General features: G+C 48.3%; 1 protein-coding gene across 2 annotated transcripts in view; it reads right to left on the reverse strand.

The window, feature by feature from the left end:
- Nucleotides 1–492: 492 nt before the first annotated feature.
- ACVR1 (activin A receptor type 1) overlaps nucleotides 493–22,222 on the reverse strand; it is a 48,613-nt gene continuing 26,883 nt past the window's right edge. Inside the window, exons 2-10 of one of the 2 annotated variants that reach the window (XM_027734592.2) lie at nucleotides 20,594–20,667; nucleotides 18,836–19,102; nucleotides 18,139–18,356; nucleotides 14,559–14,658; nucleotides 12,246–12,392; nucleotides 10,005–10,280; nucleotides 6,493–6,690; nucleotides 2,734–2,864; nucleotides 493–1,785 (exon numbers count right to left, since the gene is read on the reverse strand). In XM_027734592.2, coding sequence (XP_027590393.1) covers nucleotides 1,651–1,785; nucleotides 2,734–2,864; nucleotides 6,493–6,690; nucleotides 10,005–10,280; nucleotides 12,246–12,392; nucleotides 14,559–14,658; nucleotides 18,139–18,356; nucleotides 18,836–19,102; nucleotides 20,594–20,645 — 1,524 coding nt within the window. In that variant the 5' untranslated portion in view covers nucleotides 20,646–20,667 and the 3' untranslated portion in view covers nucleotides 493–1,650. The remainder of the gene's footprint in view (nucleotides 1,786–2,733; nucleotides 2,865–6,492; nucleotides 6,691–10,004; nucleotides 10,281–12,245; nucleotides 12,393–14,558; nucleotides 14,659–18,138; nucleotides 18,357–18,835; nucleotides 19,103–20,593; nucleotides 20,668–22,222) is intronic. The other variant, XM_027734593.2, reaches the window with a different exon arrangement.

Consider the following 22,222-nt stretch of genomic DNA (forward strand, 5'->3'; position numbering starts at 1 on the left):
GGAACCTTGGAGAAGTGTTTTACCCCAGAGAGGAAGCACGTCCAGGTGGCTGATCCCTGCCCAGGGCCTTGGACTGCCCAGAGGATTCTAAGCCCCTGGATAAAGGAGTTCTTTTCTGAGAATGAGAGGGCACTGCCCCTTCCTGGGTATTTCTCCACAGGGTGGAACCAAGCCAGGAGCATGTGGAGGGGCACAGGCAGAGAGAACTGTTCAGAGCAGAGTTCCTGCCCCCAGGCTGGGATGGGGGACCGCGGGGAGGGCAGGGGGACACGGCCGGTGTCCCCTCCGAGGACAGCCCAGCACCTCCCTGCTGGACCATTCTGGGACCAGGTTCAGCACACAGGAAAATACCCAGGCCCTGGTAGAGCCTCAGCACCTCAGACTTCCAGCAGCACCAGCCTGGACCCCGTGGGCACGGCCCCGGGGTCCCCACAGCTGCACTGGGGGCAGCTGGTCACTGACGGGCAGGCAGAGAACTAAAGCACACTGTGGTTTGACTTGAAAACATTCTATTTAATTTATACAAATAACTACTAAATAGAAAAAGTAGATTAAAACAAAATAGTTATTTTTCTGGCAGAGTTTAAATGCATATTATATAGCTTAGAAGAAATAAAATGCATTTTCCCCACGGCATTCATGACCTAAAATTCTAGTTAACTCCTCCGTTGCTTTCCTTTCCCGGATCAGTAAGATGCCAGACGCAAGGTCCTGTGGGAAATGGCTATATATACGTTCCATATTCCAACTGAAAATATGGTACAGACCACACACCTACAAATGTGAAGCACTTAAAATGTGACTATCGAGTTGTAATATGATAATACATAAAACAATTCATGTTTCAGGTTATATTGTGTTACAAAAACGTCTGTGTAAGAAATCATGAAAGAGGCCACATAAAAATAAGCTTTAACTTTATGCACTTATTTTACAGTTTAAAAAACTGGCAAGTGCACTAGTAATAAATAATTTGCAAGTTTTGGATAAACGAGAAATTCCTAATGTTCAGCATTATTGTAAACATCAGTACACATGTAAAATGCAGCTAAAGTCTGACAGTTACATTTTCAGTTTACCGAATTCTTTTCCTATTACTCAGGTATATATCAATGCAGGATACAGCCAATCGTATTTTTGGCAAGTCATGTCATTAAAATTAACAGTGACAGTGCAAGTAAGGAATGCAAAGAATTCCTAGTGCAATAAAGAAGAGAAGCACAGGCAATATTGCTGATTAAAATTTACCACTTCCATGTATTCACCCTGGGAGTGATTAGGAGAATTAAAATAAAATTAAAAAAAATTTTAAAAAAGGAGGGGGAAAAAAAAGGGAAAAAAAGAAAAAAAAAACAAAAAGAAAAAAGCCGTTCAAAGCCATTGTTTAATGCCCTGATCTTGTCTTAGGATTTCTCTGTCTTCCTTCAGGCCACTACCTCAGCAACAGCACATCCGGCTGAGTCCTCAGCGCTCGCCCAGGTGTGGGTGCAGTCGTGGTCCGAGCGGTCCAGGGTCCCAGTGTTCCCACAGCTGCTCCCCAGAACTCCCGCTCCGAGCAGCCCCGTGGGCACCAGGGCTGCCAACGGCCTGGCCAGAGCCCTCAGGGCCAGCCCAGTGCCTTCCTGGCGGGAGAGCACCACGAGCAGAGGGTCAACAGTCAGCTTTCAGTTTGTCTAAGGAATTGTCAATTTTGGTCAAAGTCTTTTTGATGCGCAGGGCTGTCAGTCTGGCCGACGGGTTCTGGTACCAGCACTCCTTCATCAGCTTGGCGAGGGACGTTAACGTCTGGGAACGGACAGAAACCACACAACACCAGGGTAAGGCCACAAGGAACAAGCCAAGGAAGCACTGGAAGCACTCACAGAGGATTTATTGCCTAATTAACCCTCCATTTGCAGAGTTTCCTGCTACCTACCAAATGCAAAGCTTCTGGGTGTTCAAAAGCCCTCAAAGTCTGATAACTTGGTTAAACCAAGAGCACAACTGGAGTGATCAGCCAGGGTAACTTTCAACAGTGGAGTTTCACAGTTTCTTTCCTAATTAAGAAAACACTCCACAGAATCTCTTTTCAATGGAACCAAGTGCTGCAGACCCACGAAGGCAGATTTTCTGCCCATGATTCCATCATGCCCAGCACAGGTTTAACTGGCTGGACTCCCAGCTGGCTGCTGGGACAGCACAGGGCACAGCTCCACACCCAAACTTTGGAGATGGGCCCTCTGCCCTGGCCAGCCCTGTGGATTCACACTGACCTCCACGGCTTCAGTGGTAAGGACAGCTGGGCAGACTGCAGAGGCCAGTCCGAAAAATAAACTTAAGCACCAGCCTTTCAAAAAGAACAACAGCCCCTTATTCTGTAGGCAGGAGAAACCAGCATTGTGTTCTAAATCTGGTGCTTGTAAGCCACAGAAAGTCCTGGACTGGCTCCCCTCCCCTTGATTTCCCCTCGAAGGGAGAACAATGACCCAGGAAGAGCAGCTGTAAGAGTCATTTCTAAACCCTGCTCCTGAGCGGCCGATCTGTGACTGGCTCTGCCCTGGCACTCCTCAGTTTGCTCAGTGCTCCCCCAAGGCCAGGCCATTCCACCCCCAACCCCTGCACAGGTGATGCTGCTGACAAGGCCCCTCGAGATCACTTCCATTGCAAGGCACAACTGAAGATAACCTCTGTGACTCTGCCCAAGAACAAAGGTCAGCACGTGCCTGCGGCCAGCCCCCCCCAGCACCCACTGACCGGGTCTGAGAACCATCTGTTGGGAATGTTGGGCCTCTGCTGATCCACACAGACCACTTTCCTCATGTCTTCAAAACTGGGATCGTTCGGAACCAAGTCATAAAAGGGTGGTTTGTAGTCTTCCACAATACCTGGTGAGACACAAACAGGCATTACTGAATGGCTTGTCAGTGAACAGCATTCTCACAGGGATGGAGGGAACACAGGACCCATGTGCTCTTAGAGGCACAAAAATCCTTTAGAAGTCAATCCCACAGTGTCACACAGCCACTGAACAACAGAAGAGCACTTACTGCCACAGGAACAGCTTTTTCTACCCAAAATGTTAATTAATTGGCTCATATGACAAGTCCACAAAGTAAGAGCTATACCCACTTTGCAGATGCTGGAGCTGAAAGGATGAGAAGTAAATCCCTTGCCAAACGGCCATATTTTATAACACAAAGAGCTTTCCTGCCTATCACAAACTGGGATTTCTACCAGCAAGTGGAAAAATGTAAGGTCTGCACTGTGGTTTTTACCAGCCTCACCACATACTTTGATGCTTTTGTGATTCCTGGAAGGGTTCAATAAGGATGTTGGCATCCACAGACTCTCGAGCTGGTGCTTCAAATCATTTCATTTCTAGTTATGAAAACAGTAAAATCCCCAGGGTAACTGGTACCACATGCCATCACAAAGCCAAACACCCAAGAGCCTGTGACAGCCAGGGGCTGAATGCATCTTCACAGAATCATGGAATGGTTTGGGCTGGGAGGGACCTTGAAGCTCATCTCATTCCCTGCCATGGGCAGGGACACCTTCCACCAGACCAGGCTGCTCCAAGCCCTGCCCAGCCTGGGCCCTTAAACCCACAGCCTGCCATTCCCTGGGCTTTGGCACTGCCAGAGGAGTCTGTGTGTGTGCTGCCCTGCCATTCCCTGGGCTTTGGCACTGCCAGTCTGTGTGTGTGCTGCCCTGCCATTCCCTGGGCATTCCCTGGGCTTTGGCTGTGTGTGTGCTGCCCTGCCATTCCCTGGGCTTTGGCACTGCCAGTCTGTGTGTGTGCTGCCCTGCCATTCCCTGGGCTTTGGTACTGCCAGTCTGTGTATGTGCTGCCCTGCCATTCCCTGGGCTTTGGCACTGCCAGAGGAGTCTGTGTGTGTGCTGCCCTGCCATTCCCTGGGCTTTGGCACTGCCAGTCTGTGTGTGTGCTGCCCTGCCATTCCCTGGGCACTGCCAGAGGAGTCTGTGTGTGTGCTGCCCTGCCTGCACCCGCTCATGGACCGCCCCTGCCCACTCCCCAGGGCAGGCACGGAGCTCTGCTTCCTCACTGCATCAGGCTCACAAACCATCCCCAGGGAGCCCAACTTTGTCAAGAAGCCAATTTACAGCCCGGTGTTCAAAGCCAGGCATTCGGGTCAGCAGCTCGGAAAAACCCGGAGCTAATGAGGCCCTCTGGGTCCAGCGGGAACATCACACGGCTGCTGCTGACAGCTGGGCACAACACACTGAGAGCTGGCAGCTGGCCCAGAGCCAGACATGAAATCCAGGAGCATCTCTAATGCTCTGGAGAGGCTGAAGTTGAAAAGAGGTTCTCAGTCTTTGCTATGGCAAAGTTCTGAGTTTTAGTTTTCTTGTTCTATTGCAGATGAAGATCAAAATCCCAGATATTCCCATGGATATGCTGTAAAAATCTGTAAATCCCTGTCTGTGATGACTAGTCAAAATGGGAAATAGTCTTCGGGAAGAGCAATTCCCAATTGCATTTACCAAACATCACCTACCAGGCTGAATTCTTGTCTTTACCCTTCTCCTGCTCCCCCCAGAACACTGTGAGACCTCATGGACACAACCACCCTGTGCCCTCACTGCCCACACCTGCCCTGCAGGTAAAGCTGCAGGTAAGGCTGGGGCTTCACACAAGTTAAACACCAACTCCAGCTGTGTCACACAGCTCTGAACACGCTCTGAGGGCCACGAGGATATCGCAGATGAACTTTATCCCTGCAGAGAGAGCCTGGCTCTAATTCAGCATTTCCATGTGGTCTTTCCCAAGCACAGGGCACAAAACTGGCTGTTGCAGATGAGACGTGCAAAGGAAGCAGGTCTGGCCTTTACTCCAGTAGTGACTCTGGAGTGCTCTGAGCTACCATGGCCCAACACCCCAGGCCCCTGGGACCAGCAAGGAGGTGCCAGCGAGCCACTCAACCTCTGACCCACAGCAGTGTGCCCTCCCAGCCTCACTGACCCACAGCAGTGTGCCCTCCCAGCCTCACTGACCCACAGCAGTGTGCCCTCCCAGCCTCACTGACCCACAGCACTGTGCCCTCCCAGCCTCACTGACCCACAGCACTGTGCCCTCCCAGCCTCACTGACCCACAGCACTGTGCCCTCCCAGCCTCACTGACCCACAGCACTGTGCCCTCCCAGCCTCACTGACCCACAGCACTGTGCCCTCCCAGCCTCACTGACCCACAGCACTGTGCCCTCCCAGCCTCACTGACCCGTGACACACTGCCCTCGCCGCCGCCCCTGCCAGACCCAGCTCCTGCAGCACAACCCAGCCTGGCCTTCCTGCACAGTTTTAAGGGGACTTCTGTCATTTCCAATACACTGTACTGCTTTCCCCCAGGGCTGCTGACTTTGTGCCCTCAAATCAACTACAGCTCACACCTTCCCTCCCCACCACACAAGCATCACCTCTGGCATAGGAATTCATCAACTCCTGCCCAGCCACCACAACACTTTATGGCATCTGATACATGAAGGTGCTCACAGACTGCCAAGACAGACAGTGCAGGATATAAAACTGCACTGAGAACACCAAAGTTCCAGCTGAAATTCTCCAGGCACTGACAGTGACGTAATGCAGCCCAGCACCAAGCAGGTCTCCATCTGCCTACGACACACCTGTGCCAATAAACACTCTCAGAAACATTAAGGCCACGCATTCACCACCTTTCCTCCTTCCTCAAACTAGCCACACACACCTTCACGAGATTTGGGCTTAGTGGGAACAGATCAGACACAGAGTAAACAAATGTGTGTGACAATCTGCAATTTCCTCATATTTAAATATGTAGCTGTGAACAACCCATCCCTGCCAGGGTCTGCACACATCTGAAGGGCATCCTCGCCTTCTCCTACCCATCTGGGTCCAGAAAGCACAACCTGAGGTCTAGAACTCAGAGAGGACTTCTGACTTGAGCAGGAATCACACCAACAGACACCCAGCTGAAAGGTTCCTAAATTCAGGCACCCTTGCCAAGAGCAAGGAAGAAACCCTGCACTCTAGACAGGATGGCAGGAGCACCCTTCCCAAGCAGAACTGCACCTGGACCAAGTCCTGCCTTGGGAATGCATTTAACTTGGTAAAGCAAGAGCAGCCCCGAATTTTGACAACTTCTGCACTTCCTACATAATTTCCTTCTGTTTCTTAGGGTTTGTCACGAGAAATAGCCTCCTACAAGTATTCACTATGGTTTAAGTGGAAAAAGTGTGGAGACCTTATGATCTAAAATGTTGACTGTTTGGTATGAGTTAGTTCTCACCAGGGTCTAGAATGAGCAGGGGACCCTCTTTCTCCTCTGCCTTAACAGAAATGACAACAAGATTCGGCCACTGTACCCAACACGCCAACAGCTTCCCCGAAGTGTGAGGAACCAAACTACTGTGGAGGTCCAGCATGCTCCTGTGCTCTTTGGTGGCAGGTGCTTTGCCATGAATTGCCATTTCCCTACCCCTGCTAGAGGCAGGGGAAGGGTGCCAGGCACTCACCGTTGCTGACCATGCGCCTGGCCACCTCCCAGAGCACCAGCCCGAAGGCCCAGATGTCCACCCTCTTGTAGGAGTCGAAGCAGTCTGCCTGGATCGTCTCGTCCAGCACCTCCGGGGCCATGTAGCGCTTGGTGCCCACACGGGGATTGTTCCCCACATCCAACTGGTTTGTGCTTTGGGAATGCATAACTGCCAGGCCTGAAGGACAGAGAGAAAAAGTCACGGCTTACAACTGCGGCAGAACACGCGTAGAGGTGCTCAAAGAGGAGCCGAGGGCCCAACTGTCCAAAGACCAACGTGGTCAGCGCCAAACCCACCACCAAAACCAGCCCCTGAGGCCACAGACCAGCCTATTATCTCCTCAGGGATCACCATTAAGCATTTTATTGCACTGTTGCAAAACATTGTCATGAAGTGTTTTGCAGCCACTGGATGTCCCCAGCGCTCCGGGCACGGACATGCAGAGGCCAAACAGCTGCTGCCCAGGAGAAAACAATTTTACACAGTACTCAGATTTATTTATAGAACTTTTGGGTAGGTGGATACATCCGAACTGTGGGGAAGGGAGAAGAAAAACACTGCATGAAGGATACACACGAGTTAAAAAAATAAAGCTGGAAAATAAAAAACATCGTATTTGCAGTAGCTTGAAAAATAAACATCCTCAAGCAAATCTAAAATGAGTCAGACAAAACCACTCTACCTGGTTTCTACTAATTACTAAACATTTAAGCAGAGAACATTATGTGAGGGACTAAATTACTGTAAATTTGGAAACACACAGAGGACTCATCTGGCCCCGGTAAACAGAGAGCACCACAAATTGAGCAGCAGTGGGTGCGTGGCAGAGCCAAGCGACAGAGAGGGCGACGCAAACTCTCCCTAATTTCCTCAGCAAATCTTGCAAGAATAACATACACTATTTACATTTAACAGGAGTTTATTTTAGGTGAACCTTAAAAAGCTTTTTACCTCAGTCCCACAAAGATTAACCTAGCACCAGATCATTCACTTTCTTTTCTTTCCAAAGAACAGTCTGTACCTCAACATAACAAAAATTTGAAAAACACTTTCCTACAATCTAAATGCACTTTAAGAAACTTCAAGCTGGTAAGAAAATGCTTATGGCACTTCTAGAAAGATCACAGAATGGTTCGGGTTGGAAGGAACAGAATTCATCTCATTGCACCCCCTGCCATGGGCAGGGACACCTTCCACCAGCCCAGGTTGCTCCAAGCCCCGTCCAACCTGGCCTTGGACACTTCCAGGGATCCAGGGGCAGCCACAGCTTCTCTGGACAACCTGGGCCAGGGCCTCCTCACCCTCATTGTAAAACATTTCTTATAATAAATCTAAATCAACCCTCTTTTAGTTTCAAAGCGTCACCCCTTGGCCTATTGTAACAGGTCCTGATACAAAGTTTGTCTCCACTTTTTTTAAGGACACCTTGGATACCATCTCCTGACAAGATTACCTGGAAAGCCTGCTCCCAGATCCAGGTGTTTCTGTCATACATGACACACACACTTATACATGTATGTACTTGTTTAAATTCACATTAAATTACATTATACAATATGTATGGATTATAATATTTTTTGAAAAAGGCTTGCAACTGCAAACAAAGGTTAGAAACCACATTTCCTAGCAAACTCTGAAGACATCAAGACCTTGGAGAAGACTTTGATAAAAATCAAAATACTCCACCCTAATTGGGCAAAACAGATTCCACAGGCTGACTGGTCAAAGTTTTACAGCTGAGGGAGGCCAGTCAGCATCCCACACACTGCACACAAGGACATGGTGCAATGGGGGCAGGGGACACAATGTTGTAACCAGGTTCCCATCACGGAGGCATCCGAGCTGTTTGGGAGTTGGGAAGCAGATCCTGCTCCACTTCAGTGTCTCCTGCTCCCAGGGGCTCAGTGCACATGTGACTCAGGGGCACTGAGTGCCTGGCAGAAGAACTCTTGCTTTAAGATATCAGCTCTTAAAAAGAAAAGAAACATGTCGGGTTTACAAGACAAAAACTCTTTTAGCACAGTGGAGTATTTCTGCTTTCCCACAGCATTACATGCTGTTCCATGAGGTTGCTCAACTCAGACCCATCACCAGGCACATGCAGTGCTTGAGAAGTACAAGGGCAGAACTTTTCCACAGCACTGACAGACTGAGCAGGAATGACACCCATCCTGGACCTTGTCACACAGTTTGTGCTTAGCCAGGGCATATCTGAACCAGGCAGGGCTGTCACTGCAGCTCAGATCCTGGGGGTGCTGTGGGCTAGAGCAGCTCCCAGCTCCAGATCCTGGGGCTGAAACAGAGGAGGAGACCAGAGAATGGAAAAGAGACAAAGCCTCACAGAAAAAAAGGCATGAATACTTGCCAGAAGCAACAAATTCTTTGGTGACTCTCCCTTAGAGAAGAGAAACATGGGAAGAATGTTTCAGATACATGCCTGAGGAATTCACGTTTAAAAAAATACTTACCTTAGTACTATAAAAACTAACTGGGAAGTGTTTACTGCTGTGCTCTCTTGGAAAATCTCTCAAACATCTGAAGCCTCTAGATAAATGGTGTAGTAGATTTCACTGTACCAGTGTGATGTCAATCAATGCCAGGATGTGCTGCCCCCTCCTCAGCATGAGTTAAAAATTTATTTAAAAGTCAGTCTCTGAAGCTTTGTATTTTCAACTTACTGCTCTATTTGCTACTTACTATTCCCTCTGCAAATTTAGATAGGCCCAGGTGTGTGGGTTTCAAGTTTTCCCCGTGTGTATCTCAAGTCCCTCCGGCACAAGTAATAGGAACTATGCAGTGGAATTATTATTAAAAAACATTCCCATCTTTTTGCCTAACCAATGCCTCCAATACTGTTCTATCACTGTTTTCTCCCTTGTCTTCAGAGAAAAGAAAAAACCCCTATTTTCAGACATCTCTCCAAGGTGTAAATGAGCTATGCTGCAGCAACTGCTCCTGAGCACCACGCCAGCTTACATTTCAAACCCACTTCTGAGCTCCGAGTGGTCTGGCAGGACTCAAGCTGGGCAGAGATGGGGCACTGGGACAGTGAGCGCGTGGCACAGTGTCTGCAGGAGGGCACCTGGGAGTGCAGACACCAGACAAACCCTGATCACTGCGTCCTCCCGGGATCCCGGAGTGGAATTCACAACGGGAACCCAAGGAAATGTCCGGAACTGAACAACGGGAACCCAAGGAAATGTCCAGAGCTGAACAACGGGAACCCAAGGAAATGTCCATAAGTGAACAACAGAAACCCAAGGAAATGGCCCAAAACGCGCTGCTGGGCTGCAGGCGCCATCTGGCGGCTGGCGCGGGCACTGCGGGGAGCGCCGGCTCCCGGGAGGGCGAGTAAGGGCAGGGCAGGGCTACTGAGAGCTACTGCGGGGCTACTGAGAGCTACTGCGGGGCTACTGCGGGGCTGCTCCGAGGGTTCCACCTCTGGAGCCACCCCAGCAGTGATCTCTGCGGGCAGCGGGGGCTGCACTCACCCAGGTCAGCGATGCAGCACTGCCCGTTCTTCTTGACGAGGATGTTCTTGCTCTTGAGGTCGCGGTGGGAGATGGCCGGCTTGCCCTGCGTGCCGAAGATCTCGATGTGCAGGTGTGCCAGCCCGCTGGCGATGGACAGCACGATGCGCAGGCAGCTCACCGTGTCCAGCGTGGTCAGCTGCAGGTAGTCGTACAGAGAGCCCATCTCGTGGTAGTGCGTGATCAGCCACAGCTGCGTGCTGGAGTTCCGGGAGGTCATGTCGGAGGCGATAAAACCTGGGGGGAGAGAGAACAGAGGAGAAATAAGGAAACAAAGTGACAGAGCTCCTTCAAGATTCACCCAAGAGAAGAATCAATTCTGAGGCCCCTCTTGCAATGTAAAACTGTTTAATTACAACTTTTCTGCAGCTGCACTGCAGACTGCAGGTATCACTGTGATGGAAACAGAGCTGACAGATTCTGGAAGTCTGACTCACACCTATTCACAAGAACACATTTATATATTTGTCAGTCACACCAAACAACTACTTGTTAGGACCACATACTTTAAAAATACACTTATTTTTATTTTTCCTTCTTTTTAAAGGACTTGGGGGTAGGGAAGCTCCCAGTCAAACAGAAAGACTCCAAGGTTATAGCACATCTACTGCTGCCCACTTGAGTGAATCACACTAGAAAGCAGCAACACCTCAAGGATCAAGCCATGAGCAACCACTTCCATTTTTAGGGCCCACAGGCAGCTAGTGCAGGCTGCTGAGAACAGGGTTAAGCATGTAGCCCAAACACAATGATCTTCTACGAAGGAACAGAGAAAATTTTCTGTTCAAAACTCGTGAACCTCAAGAGTGCCTTCAAAAATGTGGTGTCTTAAAATTGAGCCCCAAATTCAGGAGTAGCTCCCTTCCTGCCTCTTCTGCATTGGGTCTGTACCAGCACAGTAACCTCAGCAGCTTTAGCTGGAACAGCAGAAGTTTTATTCCCAAGTCAGAGGAACAAACCATGTTTACTAAAAGCTTGCATACGACATTTATCAGAAAGAACGCCCACTGCCTTCTCTCCTGAAGTCAGACTTCTGCACAATGTGACGCTTCTGTAATCTGTGATATTGTTTAATATTGCATCTAAAAAAAGTCTACAAAATAGGCAACAAATCTGACAGTTATCAAGAAAGACTAAACACAGGCAGAGGACCAAGGGAAATGTGCAATGTAATTTCAGCCAAGTCACTTGCTGTCTCGGGAAGGGAAGTTCAATAATTCACATTTCAGGAGGCCATCAAATTATTTTTGCAGTAACAAAGGAACTGCTTCAGGAAACATTAGACAAACGTCTAGCAGGGTGAGCTACAGAGCCAAGGAACATTCTCTGACAGGAAGCAAGAATAAGGAGCCCAAGGAAAACCTGACTGAAGACAGATAGATTGCGGGTGAGGCAGTGTCAGCACTCAGAAAATGGGCTGCTGCTTTTATTTGTAGAGGTGGCACAGCAGTGACAGAAGGGCATGTCTATTAGGACTCAAAGGGCTGCTTAAACCTCAACCATGGCCCAACACAAAGCCATTTTCCCAGCTCTCAGAACCAAGCACACGAGGTACGAGCAATGCACAAGGGTCACAGTACTTCCATATTTACAAGGAAATGAGATACATCATTCAATTACAGCTGAAGTTTAAACACTAAAGGAGCTTATTCTGACCATGAGCAGGACTGCAAAACAGAAGAAAATAATGGATTTGTACTTCATTTTACTCAGGCATTAGGGAAAGTATTCAAATCCTGAAATGTCTTTATAAACTCCTCCCCACTTTTTCTCCCTCCATTTCTGCAGGGAAGCTGAAGTTACAAACAAACACAGAACCACTAGAACTTGCCCTGACACACTGTGCAGGTCTCTGTGGTGAGAGCTGCAAGGGGCAGCTCTTCCATGGGGGTCTGTGGCACCTCCACTGTTTTCTGTGAGCTGTGCTGCCACCAATTGATTCATTGATTAATCTGCTTCCTGCTGGAATATTGCAGGGCAACAAGTCACGGCTGTCACCACACACCCCCCATCTGAGACCCAGCCCCCTCCTGGCAGGTCTCTCTCTGAAAATTTCCCTTCAACTGTTTATCACAACACAGGAACTTAAAGACTGCAAGATACCTGGTGAATGTGCGGTGCCTTGCAATGCCAAGTTCCCTGTGCAGGTAACTCACCTTTAACCAGTCACACCAGGATACAGAACGTGGCTGTCCTACTTACCCAAAATATTCTCATGTCGCAGCAATACAGTGTTGTACAACTCAGTTTCCCTGAACCAGGACTTTTCATCCCTAGAAGAGAAGATCTTCACAGCAACATTTTCTCCTTGCCACTGACCCCTCCAAACTTCTCCATAACGGCCCTTGCCTGACGGGGAAAAAAACACAGAAGTTGTCAAGTAAGAACCTGCACCGAGGAGAAGGGCAGGATGAGCTGAAAGGATGGAAACTCAGCTGTCATGGCCCAAATATCACACTGGTGTGGTCTGATCATGCACTTCGTACCACTGGAGTCACGCTGTGCTCCACCATCCCTTCACTTCTCCTGTTGTTTTGACTGCAAGCCCTCTGAGTGTGGATCTCTCCTGCCTGCACACCAGTGCAGTAGGAGGGCATGAACTGGGAGGTGTCACCATTCAACCACCAGCAATGAAAGTGTTTTTGCAGCGAAGTGACTTTGGCAGCACATGGCAAGGTCAGTGTGCACAACACAAATAAAGATGTGAATTCTGCAGTTAGAAGGACAGGAAGCATATGTAATGCTGGGGATACAACCTTTACTTCTCTATTACATCAGTAGCCCTTGCAGAAACAGTCAACACAAAACACAAAATGATGATTTAGAAACAAACAAAACCCCAAACTCACCTACAAACAAAAAAAGGATTAAAAAAAAAAACCAACCCCCCTCAAAACACACCCCTGTTCAGTGGAGATCAGGACACACCATCTGAACACCAAACTTTTTACCCAAATAGCTTAGAAGGAATGTATGACGTTAAGAAGCACCCAAGCACAAAGCCCCATCCTGGACAAGGCATGCTGGAACAATTCTGGCTGTTGCCCTTTCCATCATAGCCCAAGAACAGCAGCCTCGGGCACGAGGCCATGAACTGTGCCAGATCTGGCAACCCTAAACACCCAAACTCTGCCCCTCGTTGCTCTGCCGTTCCGTGTCCTTCAGAGGCACGTGGGAACCAGCAGCAGGTTCACCAGAGACACCCAGCACTGAGGCCCTGCCACTGTCACCCCAGGGACACCCCGTTGCTGTCACCCCAGGGACACCGCCTGCACAGGTGCCTTCATCTGGTTCTGCCTTACAGGGCAACACACAGGGCCCTGGGAATGGTGCCAGCCTGAGCTAACCTGGGAGAAGGCACCGCTCCAGGGACACGGGGACTCACACGTACACACACACAGAAATGCCTCTGTCACAGGTTTGTCATACCCCACAGCTCCTGGTGCATCAGAGGGTGTACACTTGGATTTCAGGCAAGTGTGAACATTTGTGCCCACTCAATATATACTGAGCCAAAAGCACAGGAACACTGGTAAATGTAGGGCTGGTCCCTGCGGATTCACAGGTTCATCTGTTACAGCTGGGCTTGATTTGACACCCTGATGAGCTGAACCTTCTCAGGACTGACAGGAAGGTGTTAAACCACCCTGAGTTCAGATCACTGAAGCAGCAGCACACAACATACTCCAGTCCTTTCTTCCTTCTTTCTCATGCCTTCCTCACCTCTTTAGTGCCAGTACAGCATCTTGGCTCAATGTCACTGCCTCCGGGTATCTTTGACCCAAATGCTTCCTAAAATTACTAAACTCAAATTTAACACTATTCAATTAATAATAAATATATGCCAAAGTAAAATTTAATGAATCCCTAAAATTAACACTAAAGTCCTACAAAAAACTAAAGACCCAGAAGGCTTTTAGGGAAGAATTACTAGAGAGATTTTCTTTAAGGGGGAAGAGCAGCAGCAGCACATCACTGCCTGCAGGGTTCCAAAGAACAGTGCAGAGTAAGTCAACTACAACACATTCATGTTCCCATTCCCACGGCCCAAAATCACAGGTTTCTATTTGAAATACCATGTTTGCCACTTTGCTTGATGCTCCAACTCCAGATCTCAAACCCAGGTGACCTTTTTCTACTTGTAAAGCTTTTGAGTTGAACACCATTAATGAACAAATGGTGTTCACAGTGTCAAACTTCAAACTCAGCTTGCTTTTCTAAAAGCAGTTTATTTAGCTCACACAGTACCCAGACAGGCCTGGTTTGTATTTTCTAGCATTGCCTTGCTGAATAAAGTTTAAATTGTTCCATCACAAAGCACAGATATTTGCCCCTTTCTTCTGCACAGATCTGGAAGGAATTTTTTCACTTGACTTTCCAAAACCAAGCATGTTCCATCAGCTGAAGCCTGAAAAGTTGCATATACTACCTAAACAACTGAGGAGAAAGATGAGGATGGGAGATAGAGCTTTCTCTCTGCATTTGTTACCAGATGTGAACAAGGCTGGCACTGACCTACACACTCCACAAGCGTGATCTGACGAGCCACCGTTCTCTGCACCAAGAAAGGAAGTCCAGAACCACTTCCAGATGTGCAGGAATGGTCCAACAAATCCTGTTCAAAAGGAAAAGCAGAAGTTTACAAGCCATGAGAACCCCATTTTTCCCTGTTTACACACACAAAGGTACACCCTGCATGGGGCAGGTAGGTTACAGCTCAGGATATCTCAGTGGCTCTGGGGATGCCACTCAGAGACAAGTAGCATTTGTTTAATAAGTCATTTCATTTAATAAACAAAAGACAATAGATGCCTGTGAAACTGGAAGCTCGCTCCTGGCCTACCAACTATCCTCTGCCACGAGATCCCAACCTTTTTCAGCACTTTGTTTTTCTCTTACTTACCTTATGTTCTCTCAGTTCTGTATCTGATACCTCTTTCAAACAGGTTAATATCAGCTTTTCTGCCCCAAAGTTTCCTATGTCTGGTAATAATCTGAGCACCTCGAAAAGAAATACATTTTCTTTGATTTCTGTACTTAAAACCTTCACCCCTATGCAGTTTGCAGGCCCCCAGGAAGCACACTCCAGGGCTGGAGCAGGTGAGCATCCCAAAACTGAGCCCTTCTGGGAGGACTGGACCAGCAGGTGGGCGTGCACAGCCACCCAGGCCCCCCTCACCCGTGTACCACCCTCCCCACTTCTGAGCCTGAGCGTGGATTTCTGGAAGCACACGTCCCTCCAAGCAGAGCTGCAGCTGGCAGAGCAGGGGGAAGGGGCTGCAGCCTGGTAGAGCAGGGGGAAGGGGCTGCAGCCATCCTCACTGCCCTGCTCCTGCCAGCCCCCCTTGGCCTCTGACACTGAGAACCACTGGCAAACTGCTGCCTACCCACACCCAGTGCTGTCTGGGATGTCCTAGTGCACCCCACTGAACCTCCAGACACCATCCTAGGGAAGAACAGGGATTTCAGAGGCCCTGTCTCACCTGTCAGACACAGAGGTGCCCTAAGAGCCACAGGGCACCTTAATGTCACCAGACACCTGTTTTACAACCACACCCCAAACCTCGACGCTAAAAGTTGCAGTAGCAGTAACAGAGAACAGAAACCCCACGATGCAGCACTTTGCTGTCAGGCAGGTCACCTGCCCAGGTAAGACTGGCAGGGACATCCTGAGCTCTATGGGAACAGGTGCCAGCTGCAGGAGCCCAGCACCCCCATCAGGCAGTGAGGGGCACAGGAACACCGGGTTAGAGAACAGGTCTGGCACACCAGAAGCTTCTCAAATGGCCCTGAACAGATCCCCAGAAACAGTCACATCCCACCTGCACCACAGGGGCTTTGCTGATAAACATCAGGTCCCTGCCCCAAATCACAACTTCTTTACAAGACAACACCCAGCTAATTCCCTGCCAGGCCCCTTCCCTGCAGGGGCTGAACCACTGGACCGACAGTCCCTCAAACAAAGTCATTCTGTGGCAGGTAACAGTCACTGGGAGCTTTGGGCCAAACTGTTCAGGCTTGATGCTCGTATTTAGAACTGAAAACACTTTTCAAAACAAGGTGAGAGGGAATTTACCCGCACCCCCTACAAAAGATTTGTCATTGATACTCAGAAAATCCTCTGTAACAAATCTTTCTCAAATGTTTTATCAGTTTCTGGTATTCTTGGTGCACAGAAAGCACACTTTGAACTGTAAGCTTATAACAAACATGAGTGAGATCCTAATTGAATCTTAAAATCCCATTAGCCTTGTGAAATGCTAATGCCCAGCTACTTTTATGGCCAGGAGTTCTGTACTAGTTCAAAGCATTAACAACTACTGCTGGACTTTTTTTTTCTTTACAAAGGAAAATAGGATAAAAAAGTCTAAGTATAATCAACTTTCTAGTATTTCCAGCAAACTGCAGTGCTGGGCTTGAGTTAGATCCATGAAATCTCATTTCTTTTAACAGCATCTTAAGGAGGGCTCAAGAAAAAGATAATCCAGGAATGACAGAGAGTGCTATCTTGCTTTTTAACACAAACTGAGAGCTCATTTTTCTTCCTCCTTATATCAGAGGCAAAAAAACAAACAAACAAAAAAACGCCAAAACCAGAAAACCAACCCCAAAACCAAAAAACCAACCCCAAACTTATCTACAGTGACTGTAAAAACAAGATTTGAAGAGGCCACAGCTCTTTCCACGCCCATTAAGCAGCTTAGGGCTTTAAGCACTTGCTACACTGGAGACTAATCCTAAAGGTAAACTCATCTAATGTGTGACAAAACCGGTGATCTGAAACACAATGGAGAAGAAAAATCTGAAATCTAAAAAAGACTTATTGTTTAGACGAGCATTTAGACACGGGAAGTAACAACAACTGTCTGTGCATCACCCACGGGGAGGCTGCTGGCACCACAACCATCACTCTGGGTCTGACAGCTCCACCACACCAAGCCCCCACAGCTCCCAACTCCTCCCAGGCCTTTGAAACAGAATTTTGATTTATTCTTCCCAGGTTTTATCACTGTTTCCAAGTAACATTAAACATCTCGAAGTGCAAAAGGTTTGCAAATGGCTGGAAGTGGTCTGGCACTATGAGATAACAGCTGGTAAAAGCTGGAAATCAGTGTTTAAGGACAGATCACCACTTGCACACGTCTGGTTCTCGGTGAATATATCCAGCCTGGCTGTTTTAAACCAGTAACACAGGTTTAAAACAGCTAATTAAAGAGAGCCAAAGGCATTTTAAAAAAATAAAGATTAATGGGTATTAGCCACTCTTCAACCCTGCAGTGAAAGCACATTATGGTGGGACAGCACCAAGATGGAAAACCTTTTCCAGCCTCTTACTGTTGAGGATTTTATCTCAGCAATGCAAGGAGGAGAAAACTCTCTGCACTGGTTTCAGGAACAAACCCTCCAGCTGCCTGAAGCCTTACTTGCTCTGCTCGAGAGAGCTCAGGACAGTTTGTGGGGACACTTGTGCTCAAGCCTCAGCTGGAAAGGGAAGGCACAGTCAGCCTTCAGAAAGGGAACATTCTCCAAGTCATTATATTTTCCAGACACCACAGGAACAAGAACATACTTTGAAAACTGAGCTTTGAGTAAGCATTGCATATTCCTTAAAACTCCCACTGGTCTTCTGTCAACAAAGTGCCACTGATTTCCCAGTCATCCCAGAGTCCTGCTACCAAGATCACAGCAGTCAGGTCTGAAGGTTTCAAACATCAAAATTATCTGTATTTTCTCCTTCCCCTACCATCACATCTTTTCCAGCCCTTTGGGCAGTCATATATCAAAGATGCAGCACAGTTCTACAGCTTCCACATCACTTCAGGCCACCCAAGTCAGGCACACTCTGTTTTGCTGTTCAGACATTGTTTCCAGGAACATGAACAGCTTAGAGCGATGCTACACTTGCCAAAGTTGTCTTTTGGTTAAAATTCATTACAACTGCAGTTTTGGGAGCCCAGGAACATCACCACAGAAGTCCTGAGGCCAAGTGGCATCCCCTGGCAGCAAAAGGTCCTGTTAGTGATGAGGCCCCACAGAGGGCCGAGAGGGGAGTTTGGCAGTGAGGAAAGCTCCCCCCTGCACACAGGTCACTTACTGCCAACGTGCTGTCCCCCACGTTCGAGGCAATGAGGCCCTCGATGGTGCCATACTCTGCATCCCTAGAATTGAGCCTCTCCATGTGGTTCTTCTGTATTCTCCGGATAATCAGCACTGCTACTGCAGAAAAAACTATCAACACTATCACAGGAGCCAGGATAACGATGATTAGTGTTTCCATACTGTAACCTGCAGCTTCTCCTTGAAAGGTTTGCCCTTGGAAAAGAGAGGGGAAGGGAAAAAGAAGAGAAAAAAGAGAGAGAGGAAAAAAAGTAAATCTGCAGCTTGCCAAAGGAAGTCTTTAAATCCAGCAGCACTGACAGACCCTTACCTCAGGACCCACCCGGTGTGACAGAGGCCGTGCCACAGCCAGAGGAGTGAGCACACTGCACAGAGGATGTGCTCCCTGCAGAGCTGTCAGCACAACCCCCCCTGCACAGGGCCATTTCTCACAGGCAGCACCTCCACCCCCTCCCCAGTGATGCACTGTAACCCCATCACTGCCCTGCCCACACAGACCATTTGGCCATCACACGTGTGCCAGCAGGCTCCAGGGCGGTCAACAAGGCACAGAGGGCCTTGCTGTGCCCATTAATCCCTTCCTTCATCCAGCACTGGAGCCATCTCGCTCCCACCACAGCAGATCAAAGCCCTTTTCTTCCTCCAAGTCCCCAGGTGATTGATGAAGCTCTCACCTTTGGAAGAGGGCAGCTGTGCAGTGATGTTCATGTTGCACAGGTGTCCCTGGCAGCACTCCACAGCCTGGTCAGGGGACGGAGGTGTTTTGCAAGTCATTTTGCCCTGTTCATAGACCTGGAAGCAGCCCTTCTGGTAAACCTTAGCCCCATCATTGATGCTCAGGGAAGCAAAGCATTGCTGGCCTTGGCACCGATCCCCATTCCCACAGGACATGCCTTCACACACACATTCGTAGTGCACCATCTTGAGCTTCAGTTCATCATCTGTAGAAGGGACAGTTGAGGAAGAAACATCATCCTGTTCTTAATAGCTTCAGTTAGAGGTAACGAAACCATCAGACAATAAAATCTTCTGTTTAAGGACAGAGATATTATTTGCAGCTAGAGCTGAAGAACCACCAGCCAGGAGCTAACGATACTAATTCAACCATTTCAGCACCAAAGAAACACACTCCTGTCTGCCCACTCCAAGCACTCACACTCCAGAGTACAGTGGCATTTTACACCACCTCTCATACATACACCCCTGGAGGGACATCTGCACAGGGACACTCAGCAGAAGGGAAAAACCTAACCAACACTGCCTGTCCTGTTATTAATTCATTGCTGTGAAAGTATCAACATTGGAGCTCCCTTGTTTTGTTTTTTTATTCCCTTTGTGAAAGCCAACAACACACAGTGCTGACTCCAGCAATCTGGGTATCTAACAGAACAAGATCCAAGACACTCTCTTTTTTAAACTTTGTCTCAATTTCCTATTCACAGACACGACTAAAGTCAACCACTAGACCCCCATGCATTTTGAATCTTCACCTCCACCACCCATTCTCCCATTCCATTTAATACACTCTGCCTTTTAGTATTTGCATCAACATTTGAAAATGCATTTCAGAGTAATTCAGAAAGAGTTTACACGAGGTACATACAGAAGAGCACAGATATGCCACAGCAGACACAAGATACACCTCTTGAATAACTTAAAATTTAAAATTGAGAAAAGCAAGTTACTCGCAGAAAGCTTTTATTCAACATCTTCCAAAGGCTGTTTGTGAAGTAGCAAATACATATCTTTCAGAGCTCATCTCTCAAAACATCCAAGAGAGCTTCAAATGAACTATTCCTGCCCCTCCATGGCAGTGGAAATACCGTTCCCCATTTTGCTGAGGCAAACCTTAAACACCCTGCGTGTCAGAAAACCTTCACATTCACACAGCTGTGTAAACCAGTTATGGAAAAGTCACTTGCCAAACCCAAAGTCCTTACTGGAGTAATCATTGAAGAGTCACCAAACAGCACAGTAAACCTCCAAAGAGCCTTTGCATAGAAAAAGCTTAAAGAACACAAGCAATACAGCTGCACCTCAGTCCATGGGCTAAAAGAACTTCTCCTTACCTCCCCCAACAACCTGTTCAAATAAGGCTCCCCATTTCCCTCCCCAGCCCCTGGGAAGACTATGTCCATGCTACAGGCTGTACATCTGATTCAGAAATGGGCAACCAACATCCTTTGAAGCAACTTGAAATGAAATAGCAGACATCCCATTGTGGAGGGGAACTGCCCGTGCTGCTGGCTCTCCACACGAGTGGGGGCTGTAGGGCAGGGGCTGTGGGGCCGCCACGGGAGCGGGGGCTGTGGGGCCACCACGGCAGCGGGGGCTGTGGGGCCACCACGGGAGCGGGGGGCTCCAGAGCAGGCCCAGGAGGCCCAGCCCCAGCTCCCCCAGCAGCCCTGGCTCCGAGCACGCAGGACACTCACCTTGCCAGCTCGGGGACGGGAACGCCATCACCATCAGCACAGGGAGAATCATAACTCCATCGGCCACCCTGGAGCTGCAGAAAGAGATGAGAGAGCTCTGTACACTTCCACCGCTGTCTGAAAATGCAACCACCCGAAAATCAGTGTTTAGCAGTGTCTTTCATCCGTGTCTTATACAAAACACAGCACAACCCAAAGCTGATTGATCTCATTTTTACTGTGTCTTGTTTCCCCAAGTAATTTCCTTCATTTATAAAATTCATACATTTACTGCAATTTCTTTTTAGAATTAGAAACATCACATGCAACTACACTGCAGATACAGCAGCTTGCTAGCAGGGAAACACGAGCCCTCCCAGTACCAAGCAGGAATGTAATATAGAAGATACGTTCTCTGAACTAGGTATTATAAAATTAAGTTATTGTGAACTGAAAAGGTGGTCTGTAAAACTGTATTATCTGGGCTTTGAGGGGAAACAGAAAAGAACTCTGCCAGAAAACTTGGAATAGCTTCTGTTAACCAGCAAAAACCAGTGCTGGATGGTGAGAAAAACAGTGAGATGTATTTAAAGGAGATGCTCCTCCCTGAGGAGTAATTTCCCAGTTTAAGCTGCTTGTCCAAGGGTTTTCCTTTCAATGGCCCAGCTCCATTTCCCTGCTGCTGGAAACAGGTAACTACACCTTGTGCAACAGCTCAGGCGGTTTCCAGTGTACAGCAAAGGCTCCCGGTCCCTCTAAAATAGGAGATAAAGGAGTGAGTTTGCCTGTGTATTTCCAATCTTTGCCACAATATTTAGTCCTTACAGGAAAATAACACCTCCCCTTTCTACTGTGAAAGAAGGATTATTTAACAGGCTTCTGAAAAGAAACTCTTCTGCAGTTTCTTAAACTGTGCATTTAAACAACCACTATGCCCAAGGAGCTGAAATGAACTGCAGTCAAGGCTCATGGGATTTAACCCAGCAGATAGGGCTGGTGACTGGGAAGGGCTCATCTGTCCTCAGCTGCTCAGTTCCTACAGACACTCTCTGGCCTAACCACACGCCACAAAATTCCAGTCAAAAGCAGCAGCAAGCAGTACGTGCAAACCAAAGTCCCTCTCCTTGACAGAGGCACTGAGGCATTACCATGCTCCTTACATGCAGGTATTTGTCTTCATTTCTCAGATTTAACTCTAGTGAAGCAGATGAAAATTGAAAATAAATCTGATATTGCCGTTTTCCTTTCGGATCTCTTCTGTCGTGCCTTTTCAAATCATTAGCAGGCTGCTTAAGTGCTTGGTGATGAAAGTCAAGCCATTACCTCTGCATTTATTTCCTGACATGGATTTGTTTTGCCGATTATGAGAAACATTTCAGTAATGGCTTCATCATCAGTTAAAACAACCACACGTTGCTGACCCCAAGTACTGAGGCAGTGCTCAGCCCCTCACCTCCCGGAGACACCCTCCCTTCCAAACCCCCCCTCTCCAGGGAACCTTCCCTCCCTTGTCCTTGATGCACCCCAAGGATCCTTAACACGGGCCAATATTTAACCTCCAACAATCACACGGCCTGGCCCCCCCAGGGCACCACCCCGGGCTCCTCCGGCCCTTCTCCTGTCACACCCGGCCAGGGAGGGCAGGAGGGA

The sequence above is a fragment of the Pipra filicauda genome, unplaced genomic scaffold, assembly GCF_003945595.2.
Source record: "Pipra filicauda isolate LSUMZ 115617 unplaced genomic scaffold, ASM394559v2 scaffold196_size3971931_pilon, whole genome shotgun sequence".
Taxonomy (NCBI): Eukaryota; Metazoa; Chordata; class Aves; order Passeriformes; family Pipridae; genus Pipra; species Pipra filicauda.